Below are 20,707 nucleotides of genomic sequence, written 5' to 3'. Positions count from 1 at the left end.
CTCTGCATCGAAGCTAAAAATTATATATAGTCGTATGTCAACATTACATTAAATGCTATTTATATTTATAATGCATTACAAAACTCAAAGAGCCTACTGATAACGCGGTCAAATGGATAACGACACTAGAACTATCTTGTTTATTATTTGATTTAGATATATTTTTTTGTGCATAAGTAACAAAAAATAGTAATAATTTAATTGAATATATATATTTATTAAGCAATAAAATTGATAGTAACCTATAACAATAATATGTAAAAAAAAACCATTAGTCCATATAGAAGTTGGCCTTCGGGCGAATGGTGGCGCTATTTCCGATTTAATAGCCACGATATCGACTTCCACGGTTTTTTGATGATGAAAGCTAGCGATACTTGAGCGGGTGCCTCCAAATATTTTAAATTAAAAGTCTACAAAAAAAAAAGTTTTTTTAACAATGTCTAAAAAACATTCTTAGATCAATTATTTTACATTGTTAGGATGTGAACTGTGAACGCCAGTAATACGTATATACACTACCAGCCTTTGTTCAAATTGCAACAACTGCCACGATCGGCACGGTTTATTGGATTTATCTATTATCAAGTCCCAATCTTCATGATTGACTGAAACCTGAACAGTGTAACCGTAGGTATCGTTATTGTCAGTCCCAAAGCAGCATCCTATAAATAATGACAATACTAATATAATCTTAATCGTATTGCCACAGTTGACCTAAAATTATTTTTAAACATATTTCAGGCACAAAAAGTATTATAATTAAAAAATAGATACCGAAGTAAAAAGTGAATATTCTGTAAACGATTACCTCATTGAACTTAGCAAATACGGTTGGGCGAGTTGAACCTCTATATACCCCGAATTCACCTCGTGATATGTATATCCACGATCAAAAAACCAGTTTTTATTGTTGTCATACAAAATGTTGTTTTTAATCTTATCGAGCGAATTCTCCATTTCGTAGATAATCCAATTTGGAGTTCCTTTGGTTACAGCCGCATCCATAGATGTTAAAGCAACATTGTACTTTGGAGCTAATAGATTAAAATCAGTCAATTAGATATATGAGTTTTTTTTTAAATTATTCAAAGAACGAGTTATTTCCGTGTTGTCCTTACCAACTAATCCGTTTTTGATTTCCACCAAGTGCAATTTGTCCGTATTGTACATGACTTTTAAAATGTTAAAAGTAAAAGCCTTATTACGGGATTTTTTGGTGCCAACAATACGGATGTATCTAACATATATTCGGTTAATCCACAAACGTTGAATTGACCAACAATCGTAATTTGAATGATCAATCACACGAAACCACCTAAACTTATCTATTGATACTTCAATGTAATAGGAGTGAATCCTAAAGAATTAAATAAGTCGATCAAATAAATGGTTGTATTTCTTTTTATAAATACGGATGGCAAAAAAGGAAAAATCATGTATTTAAATAATTGTTTTGCAAAATAGTTTAAAAAAATTATTATAAGTCGGTGCGTTTACAATTTTTTTTATTCGTGAATAAATTAAATTAACAACTATTAAAATAAATCATGAAAAAAATAAATTTTAACCTTATTGGTATTCAAATAATATTATACTAAATCTTTGATTAGGATGTTATTAAATAAAAACACACCAATAACATAATTCCATTTCGATATAGTTTATATTCATTGGATGATTCAACATGATCATGGTACCGCCGTCAATTTGAGTAAGCTCTATCGAATCTTCTTGAGCGAAATTCACATTTGGTACTAAAGAATAAAGTAGTAGTTACCAACATAGTTTGCCTAACATATTATATTGCCATTGAGCATACCTAATCGTCCTCGATCATTTAATACTTGTGTGAGGGACTTCTTTATGACATCTAAAATATTTCTATCCGAACAAACCGTCTCTGATCGCCTAACTTCAGACAGTTCTTTTTCGTCCATAAGCTGATATCTGACGGCCGATAAAATGTCGATTTTATCGTTAGGACGAAGGTGGTCTTGGTTTTTTTTGATCCACTGACAAACCGCACGGAATATATCCAATTCGTTAGCACACGCCTTGGGACGACTGAGAATTATAATTAATGCTTCCTAAAAATTAATATTTCTGTCACAACTAGTCAGCTAACAAGAGCAATGCTGATTTTTTGCTATAAAATATAATTACGGCCGACAAAGATTGAGAATCTTCAGACTGCAATACGTCCAAAGCGTGTGCGTCGATAAAATTGATTGATGCGACTTCGAGTTCTTTGATTTGATAGTAAAATGCCACAACAAACAGTGCACTCACACTGTCAACATTGATGTTATTACACAAGTACTCGGACAGTGAAAATTGTAAGTTTGTAAAACGCCATATATTCGAGAGAATTAATAACTCCAAAATAACGTTACCCTAATACATAAAAAATACATAATATATAATATATATATATATATTCGACAAATCCTTTTCTATAAAATATGTTTATATTCTAAATATATACATTACAAGTTACCTCTAGAACACTTAAATTCATTTTACCGAAATAAATATATTTAAGAAGTTCTTTAATTGATGTTGGTGATCCTGCCTCTATTGGCACCTCCTTTTGATAAGTTTCTATATGACCGTTACACAGTAATCCACTAAAAAAGGTATCGAATATTAGCATAAAAAAATGCATTGTATGTGCTACAACCAGTAAGGCACACTGTATGGGCTACTCAATTTACTTTCGTTTTGTTTGAGTATGTTAGATTATAATGAACAGCTATGTAATAAGTCATGCAATCAGTTTGCATAATTACTAAATCACTTGTTTACTTGTTTTACAAAAATATATTAATGTTGTCATAAATATGTATAAGTGGTAATGGTTCGTAGTATCAATTTATATCAAGCAAGTAAACTAAAACTTATAGATTACAAAACGGTAAAAAATCTTAAGGCAATCGATGTTGCTGTTTTTTCAAAAACATTTAGGTTGGTTGATTAGGAAATTAGTGAGCCTAACCTAACCGTAAAAATCAAAAAATATTCTTTTCTAAAAAATAGTAAAAAAGTAAAAACAAATTTTACCATTAGAACAATTTACCAATCAATCAAGAAAGAGAATAATATGCTTAATGATATTATTACCTGAAATAACTACTGCGTGAGGCTAACAGATCACGATGGGCGGGAAACCGTTCATTATCTACAACTAAAACAACATCCGAAAACCTAAAATAAATATTAAAATATATTAGGAATATACTTATAAATACTACAGATGAATAATAATTTATGTATAATGTTAAATCTTTAAAAATAATACAGAGAAATTCCAAAAATAAGTTTAGTTATAAACTGCTTGTGTTTTTTATATACTTAATACATTTTGTATTCATATTAAAGGGAGTGTTTCAGAGATAGCTAAATAAGTATAGTTGATGTTGATGTTAATATTTAAATTTGTACATAGCATATTCCTATTAATTGTAGAAATAAATAGTTTTAAGCTGATACTTCAATAAATTTATTAATAATAATAATAATCTTACACGCTTTTACTACAACATAAATTAAAATATTCTGCTTTAAGGATATAATATTATTAATTGAATGGCATTAAAATTGAATTAATTGTGTTAACGATACTAAAAAAAAAAATTAAATAAGTTTAGTGATATTGTTTGTTCGTGCAGCAAATAGGATTCAAATCAAATTACGCGCGCCGCGACGTACCAGAGGCGTTTTTTATGTTGTGTGAAGTAATTTTATAGAATTACATACAACAAATGTTTTTATTTTTTATTTTAATGAGCAAAATTACATATACGGTCCATATTTAATAATATTTAATAGTAGAACCAGTTTTTGGATTCAGCGTCAAACGCTTTAATATTTTATCTTTAAGGCCGGATAAGGTCATATTATTTTTGAACGCTCCTCCTTAACACATACCATCAAAAAAGAATTTTTCAAAAAAAAAAAAAATGAATCTGTCGTTAATATACAATTAGTGACGAAATTTATGTCTATACATGCAAAAGTAATTATTCCTTCTATTGATACTTGTAAACTTTAATGTTGTTATAAGATTATGCTTTTTCTATAGTGGATTTTGACTGCACTACAATTTTAGGTCTACTAGCATGTAATAATTAAAGAAAATTAGAATAATTAATTGTGTTAAGGATACTGATAAAAACATTTTAAATAAGTTTAGTGATATTGTTGAAGCCGTAAGCAGCCTTTCTATATAATGTCATATACACATTGATCACTAGCTGTAGATTAAAGATAGTTAATCAAAATTTAAAAAGAAACTTTTAATGATTTTTAAAAAGTGCATGTTGTAGACGGTTTTATGATATAAAGCTTTAAACTGAAAATGGTATAGGAGAAAATATAGAAAACATAGTATCATTTACATTGAAATATAATGAAGACTTTAGATAAGAATAAATTGCAGTAAGAAAACTAATTATTCAAATTCTCCCATAGTTCTTAAATAGTATGAGGCAGTAAATAGAGATGGTAAGAAATAGTAAAATCTAAGATATGTTATGTTAATTGTTCATTATTTGTATGTCTGTATTATTTTTTTCAATCTTGTTTTGTCCTTAATACTTTTTGAAATTTTCATGTCTTAACTCTGGCACATAACGAAAAATGTGTTATTTACTTAGTGTTATAAAAAAAGGGTTACCACACGGAGATGGGGTAGTGGGTGGGAATGAAGATGGGATGGGGTTGGGGTGGAAGATTGGGGTAGGAGTTAGGGGTTGGTGATAGGGGGATAGAGATAAGGGTGGGAGATAGGGGTGAGAAAAATGGGTTGGAGAACGGGGTGAGTGATAGGGGTGGGAGATAGTGGTAATAGATTGGGGTGAGAGATATGTTGTATTCACAACGATCAAATTATAACTGAAAAATAAATTCAATGTAAATTAGCAAGTTAATTTCCTATGAATTGTTTTGGGCCAGATATTATGAAAACACTAAAATATTAGGCAGAAACTTGATATGTTTACTAGCCACCTTAGATAATAGCTTGTTTCTGTACTCTAAATTATTTCAATACTTCAACTAGACATGAAAATAGTCTTTCGTGGTTGCAGACTCGCCTGAGAAACTTTCCTATTTTTATTGCTTTATTTTTTTAAATGTGATAATTTTATATTTCATAAATAGAATGTTTTGTTTATAAGAATTATTTTTTTTTCCTAGTTCAATTTTTTTTTTTAAGGGCATGTTTTAGTAGGCAACACTGTTACAACACTGTTATTATACAAATATTGTACAGGTTATTACACGGGTTAAGTGGTTAATACTAAATAAAATGTAATATTCTTTATAATTAAAAATCACCCGTCCTTTACATCTAATGGAATCTTATAAAATTTCATAATACATACTCTTCTTTTAAAAACGTATTGCGATCGAAACGAAGACATTCGTCGGTCAAGAAATGAGTGTGATCAATTTGCTCGTCACCGGCCGGATTTTCCGAAGACGATGGATTCTCGGTAGGACCAGAGTATGCTAAAATATAAAATTAATTTTCCAAATGAATTTGTATTGTTTATTTACAGTTTGAATTAGCGTCCAGCAGTTTGATTTAACATCAATTTGTTTAAATGGTGAATTTTTATATTTTAAATGAAATTATAATAGTAATTGTATGTGCAATACAATTAAATAAAATTGTGTATTTTAGATTTTTAAAAAAATAATAATGGTAGTTTTGATGGACGAGTGCAGTAAAGTTTTACGAATGTAAAATAATTGAATAATTTTTCATTTATTTTTAAACATTGTTTTTTAGTTTTTCAAATGAAAAAATAACAATAATTTAATTGCTTGTTTGCAGTACGGTTTAATAATAATTGTGAAATCGTTTACCATTTTTAGCAATTAATAACATAAAATTAAGGACAGATACTAACCTTCCGTTAAACTTGTTAAAAATATCAAATTAACCTCCACCAGAGCTTTTTAGCGCTTAACTTAGACATTATAACTAGTCAGCAAGGAGGTTTTGTGAAAGGATGAGTAAATCTTAATAGGCCATCTTTTAGTGAGAAAATACAGCAAATACAGCAATTGCGATAATTACCATAATTGGGTTCAGAATATATCGCTTAAGATTATATGCTTCAATTATAAGAAGGCAATTATTTACGTAGATACAAATAAAATATATTACGTACCCGGAGTTGACCTTAAAACAATGAGTACAATAAAATAAAATATAAACACCATCATGTTATACGTGTTAATATGATTTATGAACACTATACAAAACACAACGTCCGTAGGTATTGAAAGCTAACGGGAGTAAAATGTTTTGATAAAATAGCGCACAATTTTTTAGCATACGCGATGGTGTTTTTCATAGAAAGAATTATGTATACAACTGGTGTGCAAATTTTGTGCGAGGCCTCGATGAATTTGATCGTATTTTTTCGAAATTTATAGACAAGGTACCTGTAAAATAAAAAAAATATTCTCGTTTGTTATTGTGTTTTAAATTCATGTAACACTATTGTCGTATTTAAAACGGGATTATCGGTTTTTAGAAAGTCAAAAACACGGGGGCCAAAAAAGGTGAACCATGATTTTTTTTCTTGAAAAAAATTTATCGAGAAAAAAAAATTCTATCCGAAGCTTCTTTGAATACAAGAAGTGTTTTCTGTTTAACAAATAGATTTTTAAATTGTTTTATAAAAAAATATGACTCTTGTTGATGGTATATAACCCCGATGAACCCCTGTAAATACGACACTAAATTAAATTTATCATGATTATTGATATGTACGTGTTTTTTTCTTCTCCATCGGTCGTGCTATAGGCGCCTTTAAAACAATTTACCACTTGCTATTCAAAGAAGGTTTATTTTTCCCTTAAGATAAAGATAGTGCATCATGAATATGTTTATGGCACTCGGAGGCGGGAAGACGAATATATGATACATATCATGTCAAAAAATATTATACAGGACGATTCTTTTATCATGAATCAGTCAATATCTCACTGGGTTTAATTTATAATTTGATTTTTTTTTTTTCATTTTGTTTTTATACAACGTGATCTCAATTTTTCACAATTTTTTTTTTATTCTCCTCCCAACTTAGATGTGTTTTAAGGGACTTTTGAAACTTAAGTGGTAACGTACATATTTTATCACCTTTTAAAATAGAGAATAATTTATTACAAATTTTGACTGGTCGATAACCAGTTTCAGATAACTATTTATGAAGTTATGAGTGTGTAAAAGTTAGAATGGGAGGGAAGTGGAATGTTGTATGTTTTTTTATCTGCGCGCATTTCCCAACCGCAAATAGTTACATTAGTGACTCTTTTATGACATCCAAAATATTTGTATCCGAACTAACCAGATCTGATCGCCTAACTTCAGACAGTTCCTCGTCATCCATAAGCTGATATCTGACGGCATATAAAATGTTAGTTTTATCATCAGAATCTAGGTCGTTTCGGTAGTTTTTTATCCATTGACAAACCGCATGGAATATATCCTCTGCGACAGCATACGCCGAGTGACGATTGAGAATTAGTTGTAATGCTTCCTAAAGATAACAAATTGCTGTCATAACTGGTTATTGTACACGAGAAATAATGATTTTTCTATTATGCGAATATTATTACGGGAGACAAAGAAAGAGAATCTTCAGATTGCAATAAGTCCAAAGCGTGGATGTCGATAAAATTGATTGATGCGACTTCGAGTTCTTTTAGTTGGTAGCGAAGCGCCACAGAAAACAACGAACTTACATTGGTTCATTGATGTTATTCTGCAAATACTCGGACAGTGAAAATTGTAAGTTTGAGAAATTAAATACATTCGAAAGAATTAATAATTCCACAATAACTTAAAATTAAATTTATTCGGCCAGAATAAATATAATCAAGATGTACTCTAACTAAGGTAGATGATCCTTCTTTTATTGGCACCTCCTTTAGACGGGATTCTATATGACCTCCATACAGTAAAGAGCTAAAATGTATACACAATATTAGCTTTAAAAATGCCACAACCAGTAAGGTATAATATTGTATGGGCTACAAAAAGTGAGTTTTCATTTTAAAACTTATTACAAATTTACCCTCGTCTAGTTTGATAAGATTAGACCATATTGAACTGCTATATAATAAGTCATACAATCAGTTTGAATACTTAATATATCATTTGTTTTACAAGAATTAATTAATATTGTCGTGAAAATTTATAAGTAGTAATTGTTCGTATTAAAATCGATTTATATTAAGCAAGTAAACAAACAATTATATAATTTTTTTTTTTATAACATTTACAAAAACATTTTGAATGGTTGATTAGAAAATTGGTGATACCGTAAAAAAACAGCAAAAAAATTCAATTAATAAATAAAAAAGTTGAACAACGATTTTCGATGATATTGTATAACGTAATGATTATTAAGGTATTATTATAAATAAGGAAATATGAATATGATTAGTTATAAGATTTAAATATCTAAAATATACGATATTCAATCAGCATTTAGCTCAAAAGAGTCAAAATAGAGAGTCGTCCTACATACACACGGTACAAAAACAATATACTACGGTAGATTGTAATGAATTCTAACCAAAACTAAATACATCTGGTCTATAGTTTTCCAACTCGAATTCAGGTTTTCCGAAAGTAAAATGTTTGTATTTTTTTTGGAACCAAGTTGCTTTTTTATAATGACAGACAAACGGGGATTAACGGAAGTTAGGTTATGCCAATGGAAGAAGCCAATTCAAGCGAGGTCAGTAAAAATAAAGATTACTCTGTTTAACTAGGTACTGCTCTATGTCTATTATCTACCTTATTTCTAAAATCTTCTTATTGTCAACTGTTTGTGTTGGTGATTTAAGTGACGTATAACGATTTAGATAATATTTTATTTCAATAGTAAAAAAATATTATTAAAATTTCGTACTTACATAATATTGTTAAAATTTACCAAAATCATATAAATTCAGTCAAAAAAGAAAAAAAAATCAATAATAATAATAATAATATAATATGACAAATATATATAGGTATATATAAAAATGGAGTTTCCCGCACGACGCGGATAAACAAATGGCATGATCTAAACGACGGCGGGGTGGAGATGAGGGGGATGGATGGTTTTAACATTAAACCGAAGGGCTTGGTGCAAAAATCAATTTTTCTTTTCATCCCATTCGCTCCGATAGTATAGGGACAAAACGGATTTTGTCTATTGGTTTTAACATGGATTTATATTTTTTCAGTTGTGAATCTCCAACGTTCGTGGACGTTTTCGCATCATTGTGACGTCACGAAACCGGGCGATTCTCTTGTCAACAATCTCTTATCAGCTGATTTGTCTTTCTTATCAGTTATCCATGTTTTTTTTTTTGTCGCACCGAGCTCTTCAGTTATGAAATATTATTATACATCTATATTAATAATACTTAAAAGTAAAAAAAAAAAGAGAGGTCAAGTGTTTTTTTTTCTTTCTATTATTATAGCTTCAGGCCCGGGTTGGTGGCTGCCACGTAGTTGAGAAGTTCGTCGCTGTCCTCGCAAACGAACGGCTTCTCGTGATAACACCCGATGTCGTGCCACGCGATGCCGTCGCCGTACACGTTGTTGAGCACAGCCAAACAAGACTCGACGGTGCCGTTGATGTCGAACTCGGCGTTGTCCGGTTGCGGTGACTTCTTGTGTCCGCCCCGGCTCCACGGGTTGTACGACCAGTTAACCGGTATCTGGTTGGTGGCCGGTATCTTGTTCCGGGTCGCCGACCAGAACCATCCGTTCACGGTCTTCGGTTCCAAGTCCGATCGGTTTTCGCATCCCTTGAAGTCGCACAGTCTACCGCTGGTCCATATGTACGGCACGTCGTCTAAAAGAAAAAAAAAAAGATCCGTAAAATAACGGTAAGTCGAAATTTAGTCAACCGCGGTTGTGGTCACCGGTTAGGTGATGACGAACTCACATGCGCAGAAACGCGTTTTGATTTCTGCGCAAGTGCGTTCACTGAGGTCGCCCGGCGTGTGGCCAATTCTACCTAACCTTACACCGTTATACAGGGTGATCCAACTAACGTAAGACAAAAAGGGAGATTAATGAAAACAAACAGATGAACAGAAAAAATTCAAACGCTAACATATTTTTTAATTTTTTGTCTAAAAATGTATGTAATTAAAAACATATGTTGCCATTAAAAAAAAACCAAAAATCCCCCTTATTAGCTTATAAGGATTGGTGATGAAAGTTTTCAAAATATTGAAAAATGTAGTAAAATATGTACCTAGTTGGATCACCCTGTATACAATGAGTGTAGTGAACCTAACCTAACAAATAATATCAGAGTTGATAACGAATTACGTTGTAAATGTATAGTAAAACTAAGTGACAAAAAAAAAATGGGCAGAGTGATTTTGTTTACATCACCGAAGTGACCATTTTGATTCTATCTGTTCTTTGCCCAAAGCCAAAAACGTTGAACCGTGAAATGTGTTTAGACCTAATCATATCTTATCAGTTGACGTATCTATTGTTATCATTTTCCACAGATATATATATATAGAAAATAAACTAGATTGCTCACTAGCGATAAGAATCGACGTCCGCCATTTTTGTGGGGCTTATATATTTAAATATACATCTGTGATTCTGTGTCATCAACTTAACTTATAATTGTCATAAGCTTGTAAAAAAGGTATGAGAGGTTTCAAATTAACCTCTCAAGTATAAGTTTTTGCAGATTTTCACAGGTGTCCAAACGAGTTTCAAGGAAATTTTTTTATGAGGCTTTAGACAAAGGTAAAACATTTTTTTGGACGCTCCTAAAATATGTCCTGCCATTTTAGGCAGTAGGTATAATCATCTAAAAAGTGAAATTTACATAGTATTATGTAATTATTAGTGATAATAAAATAAGACAGAAACGTTTTTAATCTCAACATAGGATGTCGCAAGCCATAAGTTATATTACACGGTTGAACGGTACACATGAAACGATTTAGTGGAGTTAATTGATCGGCGGTGGTTTTTTTTTTATAATTTAATCATCATGTAATGAATTCATTATAGATACATTTTAACAACGATAGAATAGAAATAATAGTAATTATTGTTGGAATATGATTGAAAGTAATATTTTTTCTCGTACACAACAAAATTGCAAGACATAACGTCTGTATCTAATAGTAATGGGTTGGGTAGATGATTATAGACTACAAAGACCGAGTAAAATCAATGAAATAAATTCCAGAAAAAAGATAATTAATTGTTAATGGTGGTGGTTTACCCGTGAGAAATGAGAGCAATTAGATGGAGTTTTTTTATCACCGACTATGAAACACTGGTTCAAAATAATACAGCCTTTTACATAGTACATAATAAATAATTATACGTTATTAAATTACACTTATTGTGTGTATGTGTATGTGTTCAAACGTTTTCAATTAATAGATTTCTAGGTAAAACGACCGGTTAATAGCATTGGAGTCTATAATTCATGCTAAGTTCATATTTTTATGAATTATATAATATTACTATGTAGTACCATAATATTATTTCAAGCCATGTACTCACTCTGTTGGACGAGCCTGAACATGAGATTGTTTTCTTCTTGGTTGTCGATGGACACCAGATCCATGCAGTGTTCGCGACAGATATTTCTTGCTTCCAACCAGTCGACTTTTGAAGTTTTCCACTGTTGCGTGTGTCCGCTGAAGAAGTAATTGCGCCCCTTGTAAGTAAACTCTTTGGGTCCTGCGTTTGAGTGAAAAACAAACAAACAAAAATTTAGAAAATTTAATCTTTTCATTTTGAAGGAAAGACATTGTGCATCTTGAACACATCTGTTTTCTTAAGATCAGCTGATATACATCTCTTATCAATCATATCTTATCAGCTGATTCTCTTATCAGTTACCCAGGGATTATCGATTTGCCCTTATTCGTCAGACCCCCAGCTAAGGGTCAATAATCGATAATACTGTTTTCTTCAAAATTGCCAACTCTTAGAGATGTTTTTTGGATTTACAAATTCAATCTTTCCCTTTTGTTTTCGGTTCAAAACACCTTTGCCTCGAAGGAAAGACATTTGATCATTGGAATGTCATAATGTGATCAGTTGATTTTCTTTGTGTAACCTTTAGCTTATTATCAGCTGATTTTCACCATCCTATCGCCGCCTAATCCACTCTTATCACTATTCCATTTCCTTCTCCTGTCCCTTCAGCTTCTATTCCTAACCTAACCTAACCTAAAGCAACCTAAGAGATTTCCATGTCGAAATGCGTTGCCAGGCTGAGAAAGATTTTTATTGCCGTTTTATGGAATATTGTATGGACAATATTGTTTGTTATTGTCACGGGTTTTGTTACAGAACCTCAGTTAAGCCCTACGTCGTCTTGCCGGCGTTGTGTGTAATAATTTACAGTGCCACGACGCCTTACAGCACCACGGTGTTTAATAATAATTGTTATTACCGTCTAGTATTATTATGTATACACACGGATTGACCTACAGCTGGGTACAGCTCTTAATGACTGGTAACCTAGTGACTCCGGCCAGACGAGAGATGCGGCACACACATACAGAACGGCAAGTCACGAGCCTATATTATCATTATAACACACCGGTTTAAGAATGGCACTAAACATGCTGTGCAAAAAAGCAAAATATTACTACAACCGATAAAACGACACGCAACACCTGCCGTTGGATACACGAGAAACGCATTACTACTATTATTGGGATTTACTAAACCTCTCATTGGACCAATGTATGTGTGTGTGTCTTGTCAAGTGCATTGCAATATTTCACTAAAAATGTTCACTGTTTAAAACAGTTAGGATGTTAGGACAAAGTGTGCGCAGATACAAATAATAGCACTCTCCTCTTGTCCTAAACTTGAGACTTTTATAACTTCAAAAATAGCCATCTTAAACTGGCTATCGACCTGTCAACAGTTTTGGTAAAATATTCTTAATGCAACAGGTTATTGAAATGTGTATGCGTTTTAAACACTAAAAGTTGATAAAACTTTAACGCCTAAATTGCCATTATTTCAAGAGCGATTCCAGTGTCTTATCCTTAATTGTTTACTATTAAACACCTTGTAGATATAAATATTGGGGGGGGGGGGGATATTCTTTTGCTTACTTTGACTACATTTTTCGGCAACAGGTAGACTGAGGAACCGACCGGGTTTCTGCGTGACCGGGTTGTTTGATTTGACTTCGTTGATGGCTGCCAAACAGCCAGTGACCACTAGCGCCACGGTAAACAATCTCAATGACAGTGTTCCGGTCATCTGCGTGAGAAAAATTGACAATGTATTAATATTCATGTACAATTTCAATGAACAAACGCACGAGACGTCTGAATTAACGATGGATTCTCCGTGGTGAATAATAGAATTTTTAATTGGGCAATACCCACTATAGGGCCACAATGGCGCTGCGTTTTTGACGACGGTTTAATGCGAATAACACGATTTATAGTATTGAAAGTCATGGGTTGGAATTTTTTAAATGAATTTTCTTACAATAACAAGTAGTGTATTAGGTACAGCAGCCACAAACTAATGGAAACATTTTCCACGTACAAATAATCACACAATGTTTCGAACCGAGAATAATGTTGATGGATAAAAACTCCTATGGAAAATGTTAAATTTGTTTAAACGGTGTCTAATTTAAGGCCGAATTCCATAATTTGTTTCTATTCGATTTAAAATTGTTCATTTCTCTCACTTCTCTGGATAAAATACCCAGTAAAAAAGTTGTATTGGCTGTGTATAAATAAAATATTAAAAAAACGAATAAAATTAACAATATCAAATGGGTAATAATTTTATAATTTACAATTCGTTTTTACTTTAGCTTTTGAACAAACCCGAAATTCTACTGTTATATTTTAAATGTTTTACTGACTTAAAAAGTTATATTTATCAATCCGAAGGTTCAAACATAATATAGAGGTATGTTTTTCTAACCGAACATCATTGTATTAGATGCACCTGTTGCGGTCAGTGTATTATTTTGATGACGACCAGTCGAACTGACATAATGATATATTACTTTTTAATATTTTCCAAGTACAACAAAGACACGTTTACATATTATCGTTATTATATTGTCACCGACTATTGTCAGTAGTGTTATAACAAAACGAACGGTTCTCCTTATCCATTTGCTCCACCGGAGTTATACAACAGTACCGTATAAACATAATGATATTACCGACCTTATGTAAATGCTTCTATGTTGCCCACAAGACAATATGGACACATAGACATTGATGTTATTATTTTATACACACACACACACGGAGAAAATAATTGTTCAAATCGAATTCTGTTGCCAGCAAGGCGACAAGTAGGTATAATAATAATAATAATGTACACTTACTGGAAGTTATGCAATGTCTTCGCGGTAATTAATTCGGGTCGGTCTCGGCCAACACGATCAAACCGAAGTAAAAGAGATTTATTAATGATAATGTTATTATGTGCTAAGTAGCCGCTGCAATATGCTTTCTTGAATATTTCTGTAATGTATAGGTTTGCCTTAAACGCTTTCGAACCCAATTCAGTGTGTTGTGTGTATTAAAATAATACATTATCCGAATAAAAACATCTAGTAAAACTGTCTGAATAGTTTTCAAGAATAAGTTCGAGAATACAATTGCATACGGTTTCAGAGTAATTTCTAAAGCAGAACGGCCAACAAGTTATTTCTGTTTATTTGATTTTTTTTTTTTGTCGATAAAATGTGAGAGCGACTGTTAAAATATTCCAACGTCTTATTTACATATTTTATTTGTATTATGTAAACACACGATCCCGACTGTTATCATAGTCATTCAGGGCCATCTAAGGTCATGCGTTATACGATGGTGTTTTCTAGGTTTTATTCGATTTACCTAGAGGTACTCTTGACACGACTTAAGCTAAAATAATTACTGTTAGAGAGTAAACTTAGCCGACTGCGGCAACCTAGTTGAACGCATAATTGTTGTCAAAGCGTTTTGACGCGATTAAACAAAAAACAAAGTGGTTATTTCTGTTAAAAAAAATGATGTAACATCACTTGTGCCATTTGACCCTGAAAAGCCTGATTGTTGAACTATTAAACTCGACGAGAATGTTGTCGTTTAATACATTTTCGAATGAATCGTGCAAGCTATCAGAGAAACATTTACAAAATCTGGTATTTATTTAAAAGGATTATATTGTTGGTAGGCGCAGGTGTGTGATTTCTACCATTAGAATAGAACACAGCGGTATTGTGTTGGTTGTACTTAATTAAAGTAAAATAATTGTCTCTTGACAAGAAGATTATTTTTAGTCCATTTTGAGCTTGTTTCGATTAAAATAATTGATTTGACAGTAAAATTAAACTTTCTAACTAATAATAAACAATTACAATATGATATGATCATGATAACAGCTGTTGTTGTGGTTGTCGTTACAACATGGCAAAAACGGAGGCAACATATTATTGATAACACACCTAATATTATATTTTATACACCCAAAGTCCATCCTAGTGTATTATTATTTTAATGCCTAAACGCACATAGTTATAATAAATTGCACACTAAACAATAATATCGACTGTCATTTTTTTAAATTATGATAATATGTCCACACAATAATCTTCTCGTAACCAGGCCTGGTCCTAACTTCCCTACGCGGAAAAGGGTAGCCGTTTTTTTCCAATATGGCGGCCATTGGGGTAATGTTTTGCACATGTAAAAATGAAAACGTGTCGACTAATCAATGCACTCCTGTGGCGGCCATATTGGAAAAACAACGGCTACGCATTTACATTTAGCAATATTATAATATTTACAATTTCTTTGATTTTAAAATAATTTTTTTTGTATCAAATTAAGTCTCAGGGACTTCATAAGTTTCAATTTGATAACAAAATGTTGAAATTACCACAAAAATAAAGCTATTGCGTTTTTTCGCACGACGACAGTGTTATTAAATTTCCACCAATTTGTAGAAAATTATTAAAATACTATTTTTTTCGGGTTAAGTGAATCAAAACGGTGATGTTTAGATAAAAAAAAAACAATTGATTTTATTAAAACCGTACGGGTGATCCATTTGACGCAAGACACTAATTTTTCATAAAATAAAATGTAATTTTGAAGATATTCTTTTTGAAAACATTTTTAATTTTTTTTTTTTAGTACTTTCCAGAGCTCTTATCAACTTTGGAAACTTAAATAGTAACGCATAATTTGGACAGGTCGATAACCAGTTTTGAATAATTATTTTTAAAGTTATTAAAGTTCAAAATTTAGGACTGTGAATTTAGTATTATTTTTATCTTCGCGCATTACTGAACCGTCCTAAATTTTACACTCAAGTCACTTTAAATCTAATAATTATTATCCAATATTGGTTATCGACCAGTCAAAATTTTCAGCAAATTATTAGCATTTAAAAAAAGTTAATTAAATATAGACGGTACCGTTTAAGTTTTAAGTTCATAGAACTTGAGGGAAAGTATACAAATTGAAAACTGTAAAAGAACATTGACTAAAATATCTCCAAAAAGAAAAACAACAAAATTGTGTGTCTCACGGTAAATGGATCATTGTGTAAATCCATAATTAATGGAGATTATATATTTTTTTTTTTGCTACATGTATTGGAAAAAAGGTCCCACGTGCAAGTGCTACTATTATTAGCTGTACACAATAAGCATGTGCCATCAACTAGAAAAAATTATAAAACATTTTTTTTGGAAAAAAATAAGACTGGGAAAAGGGCTGTGCTTTTTTAAACAACAACAACGATTGTAACTATATATTTTGTTTTCAGGCGAGAATTTAAGAATTTTACTCGTTTCTACACGAGAAGTGTAGAAACACAAAAAAATGTAATTTTTAGCTCTCCCGGCAAAAAATCAAAATCTGTGTAACGCGGACCTTTTTCCAGTGTGTGTTTACCGCCGCCAAGGTTGGAATATTTGACAATATCAAAAACAAACATCTATATAGGTAAGGTATATGTAATATTTTATTTACCTTATTTTCGGTTTTGTCGGAAGTGTTCAGCCGGCAACGGTGTGCTCAAGAAGTTTGTTGATGAGAACGTCCACAAACGATAGTCAGCGTTTCGGAGGCGATGCCAGGATTATTTATAGAAACGAAGGCGGCGGCGACGACGGTCGACCGGTGGGAGTCACCGGTGGCGGACACGGTAAGTTCACTGTCTGTCAAAAACGTTCGACCTTAAAGAAGAAGAAGAAGAAGAAACCACACGGTATGTAAAAAAAAAAAAAAAACAAGACGAAGAAGACGACCAACGAGCCTTCTAACACTATTATTATTATTATTTATTACATACGAGTGTGTTAACGCGTATACTGTTTTTTTATTTTTTTTTTATGTATATTAGGCGCATGTGCTCTCTCGGTCGAGGCGACCTTGATACTGCTACTACAGCTGCAGTCATCCCGATAGGTTAGGTTGTAGTTAATTACTTTCACTGTCGAAAAAACCAAAAAAAAAAAAACAATGTCGATTTCGTGTCTCGCATAGTCGTTGACCGATCCGCACACGGGACGTGTCCACACCACCTGTTGTCGGTGGTGGTTGAAGCATGATAATAATGTACGAAAAAACTACTTTGAATGTGTTAATACTTGAACTCACTAGAGATCATCACATTCTTCTCGGATCCACGCAGGTCCGCAAGAACGGATATTCTATTGGCTGTTTAAGGAGACTTTAACGCGCCTCAATTATTTGACAGCGATATATATTTTTTTTTTTGAACCCATTTAAGCCTCGTGGGTAGTTTACCATGGTTAAAAATAGCAATTATGTAGGTTTTTATTGTAATTTTGTGGCATTCGACAATATTCAAGTTTTTATCTTTTTTTTGGCAAACTCCAGAGGTCTATTAATTAATTGGTATTCATAGTGTAAACGGTATTAACAATCATTTGATGAATATTTTTACCCAGTTTTAAATAATTACTTTTAAAGTTTTAAATTTAAGATAAAAGAAATATTACATTCTTTAAACTAGTTTTTAGAAAAAATATATATGGTATTAGTTTTGAAAAGCAATCTCGATTAATGTAACGATGAATTTGTACAGAAAAATGAGATTCGTTTCTGCTGAAAAAACTAATGTCATTTCGAACTAGAAGTTTAGTACTTTACTATTAAAAACTGCTGTGGACAGGAACTAACTAGAGTGGGGTAAGTTCTTTGAGTATTTTACAACACCGACCGCAACTTTTTTTTTTTTATAGCCCGCTGATTTAAATAAAAAAGCAGGACATTTTAGATTAGAGTGTGATATAATTGTATACAAATTACTAGTAATTATTGATAACAAAATTAACAATGTTGTTCGTGGCAAAGAGCACAACAGGTCATTTAGGAAAAGTCTAATGGAGAGGTAAAATAATATGCAACAACATAGAATTTTATCAAAAAATAAAGTCAAGAAAAAATGGATTTTTCAAACGAGGTACTAACACAAAACGTTAATTGAAATACCAAAAAAAAAAAACTCTAAACTGAAGTACACAATAATTATCTAATTATTGTATTGCTCAATTAGTATTTTACACAACATTAAAAAAAATATATATATATATTTTTTTTAATTTAAACTATCACCAAAAATAAAACACTTAAGCGCCATTTTTTAAATTCCTGTTTCTCAGGATTGTTTTAGACAAGGAAACAGTTTCAACCCAGAAATCGGCTTGCGTGAATCAAGATCACTGTTTTTGTTCTACTTTTTGGAATTTAAGTTTACAGTAATATTAGCATTTTCGACCTAACCTAATCCAACGTCTTGAGCAAATTAAGTCACAGCTTCCTTTTACAAAACATACTACCCGATTAAGTTTCCTGCAATTTACAGTTACCTCTTTGTGCAGACCATTTACATTATTTCTTAGGCAAAGTTCTTGATTTGAACGACACATTGACCGATGCAAACACACAAATAAAAGGTTGTTCAAAAAAAATATCAATGGTTATTGTGTCTAGACCTACATTTTGGCAGGTGCTAAAATGATGTATACCTGACTGAGCATAACAATTACCTTATCTTCAAACTGTTAGATATAAAAATATAAAATAATATTTTAAAATAAAAAATGTTATGCGTAAGTACACAAATCAAGGATTGGGTTATCAATTTTTGGAGGTGCTAATAAATGTAGTCGCGCCTCGTTTCCTGTTTATTTATATTTTCGATTGGACATTACATTATTGTATTATTATCGTCGTTACATATTGACAAATTTAATATTATTAATTTCTCTTTTTTTATTCTGTTTAGTACCATCACGGCGTTGGACAGAAAATAATTACGAATACAGTACAATAGGTGTATAGTATACATATGTATTATGTATACATATTTATATGGCAAGACACACGCGCACAGTCGCTGTATAGAATACCGAAAAACACATACGGAAGAGAAATTATTATATTATACTGCGGTATAATATAATATTATTATTATTATTATTATTATATACAAACTCTTTTACAATACTGTTTTGGCGGTAATGATAAAAAATAGGCTCTTTCTCTTCGCTCGGGACACGTTAACAGGAGGACACCGGTGACGATACAAAACGGTTAATTTGTTCTGATATTAATTTACAAGACTTTTTTTTTTTTTCAGTAATTATTTTAGCGCGCCTAATGTGTTTTAAACGATATAAAATAATATACCGGGTGATCCATTCCAAGCGACACACTCATTTTCAAAAAAAAACCAACGATTTGTTTAAAATGTTGACCATACTTCAAAACTCTTATCTCTCTTATCTTATCAGATAAATCATCTGATATTTTCGTTAGGTTTTCTCTTGTCGATTTTTCCGGTTGTGTGCCAAAGTAGAGACATAAAATGTCAATTTTATCTCTAAACTCTTATCTCTTATCTCTCTTATCTTATCAGATAAATCATCTGATATTTTCGTTAGGTTTTTTCCTGTAGATTTTTCCGGTTGTGTGCCAAAGTAAAGACATACAAATAGGTCAAAAACCGTTTTGAAAATTCATAGTTCAATCGTTTTTGTTCGACAAATAGCCAAATTGTAACAAAATAAATACTAACCATAATCAATAAAATATGATATCAATATAAATAACCTAATGCATGTATTATGCTGATAACGCTTTGCCCCGATCACCCTGTAACAACGGGCAAGGTGTTGTTTATAATAAATTAGGTACCGTACAAATGCGGCGGTTTTCCGGTGAGATTTCCATTACATACACCACCACTGTATTATATGGTGTCCGTTAAATACATATTTAATTATTAGTTAAACGCTATTATGTCTCCGCTATGATATAATATAATACAGTCGGACGGATTTGTATGGGTATTTCTTCACGATTAATTTTTTCTATATTCTGTTTTATGTCGTTTCTGTGGCGGAGACGATTAAGGTCAGCGGTTGACATCAAACTGCATGAAATCCTTGTCACGCTAACGACACAGCAAAAGTGCACCGTCTTCTTTCTCACGGCGAGGTAAACAAATCCATTAAATTCTCTTATAAGCTACAAATACACTGTACATGTACACTGTGACTTATATGAACGAAACAAACTTATTCTCATGTCAACGGGGTACCTGATCGATGATTTTTGTTAACACGGTAAAAACTCGTATTAAATACTTAAATAAATTCCGAAAATGTTT

At 31.7% G+C, this 20,707-nt stretch overlaps 2 protein-coding genes across 2 annotated transcripts in view; one reads left to right on the top strand and one right to left on the bottom strand.

Annotated features, from left to right (window-relative positions):
• The window catches only part of LOC126842387 (uncharacterized), a 160,593-nt gene that overhangs the window by 74,027 nt on the left and 65,859 nt on the right, over positions 1–20,707 (top strand). The window lies entirely within an intron of this gene.
• LOC126842396 (uncharacterized) lies at positions 9,005–17,171 on the bottom strand. Its single transcript, XM_050579394.1, has 4 exons — positions 17,038–17,171; positions 13,150–13,300; positions 11,573–11,752; positions 9,005–9,875 (listed from the first exon to the last, which is right to left on the bottom strand). Exons 2-4 carry the CDS (start codon positions 13,298–13,300, stop codon positions 9,493–9,495), a joined length of 714 nt encoding a protein of 237 aa, XP_050435351.1. The 5' UTR covers positions 17,038–17,171; the 3' UTR covers positions 9,005–9,492.

Source organism: Adelges cooleyi, unplaced genomic scaffold, assembly GCF_023614345.1.
Source record: "Adelges cooleyi isolate 19-005CV unplaced genomic scaffold, UGA_ACOO_1.1 ACOO_flye_CR_arks_rails_tigmint_CR_PRNA_519, whole genome shotgun sequence".
Lineage (NCBI taxonomy): Eukaryota > Metazoa > Arthropoda > Insecta > Hemiptera > Adelgidae > Adelges > Adelges cooleyi.
Note: the sequence above shows the minus strand (reverse complement) of the source record. Positions and strands in the feature narration are given on the sequence as shown.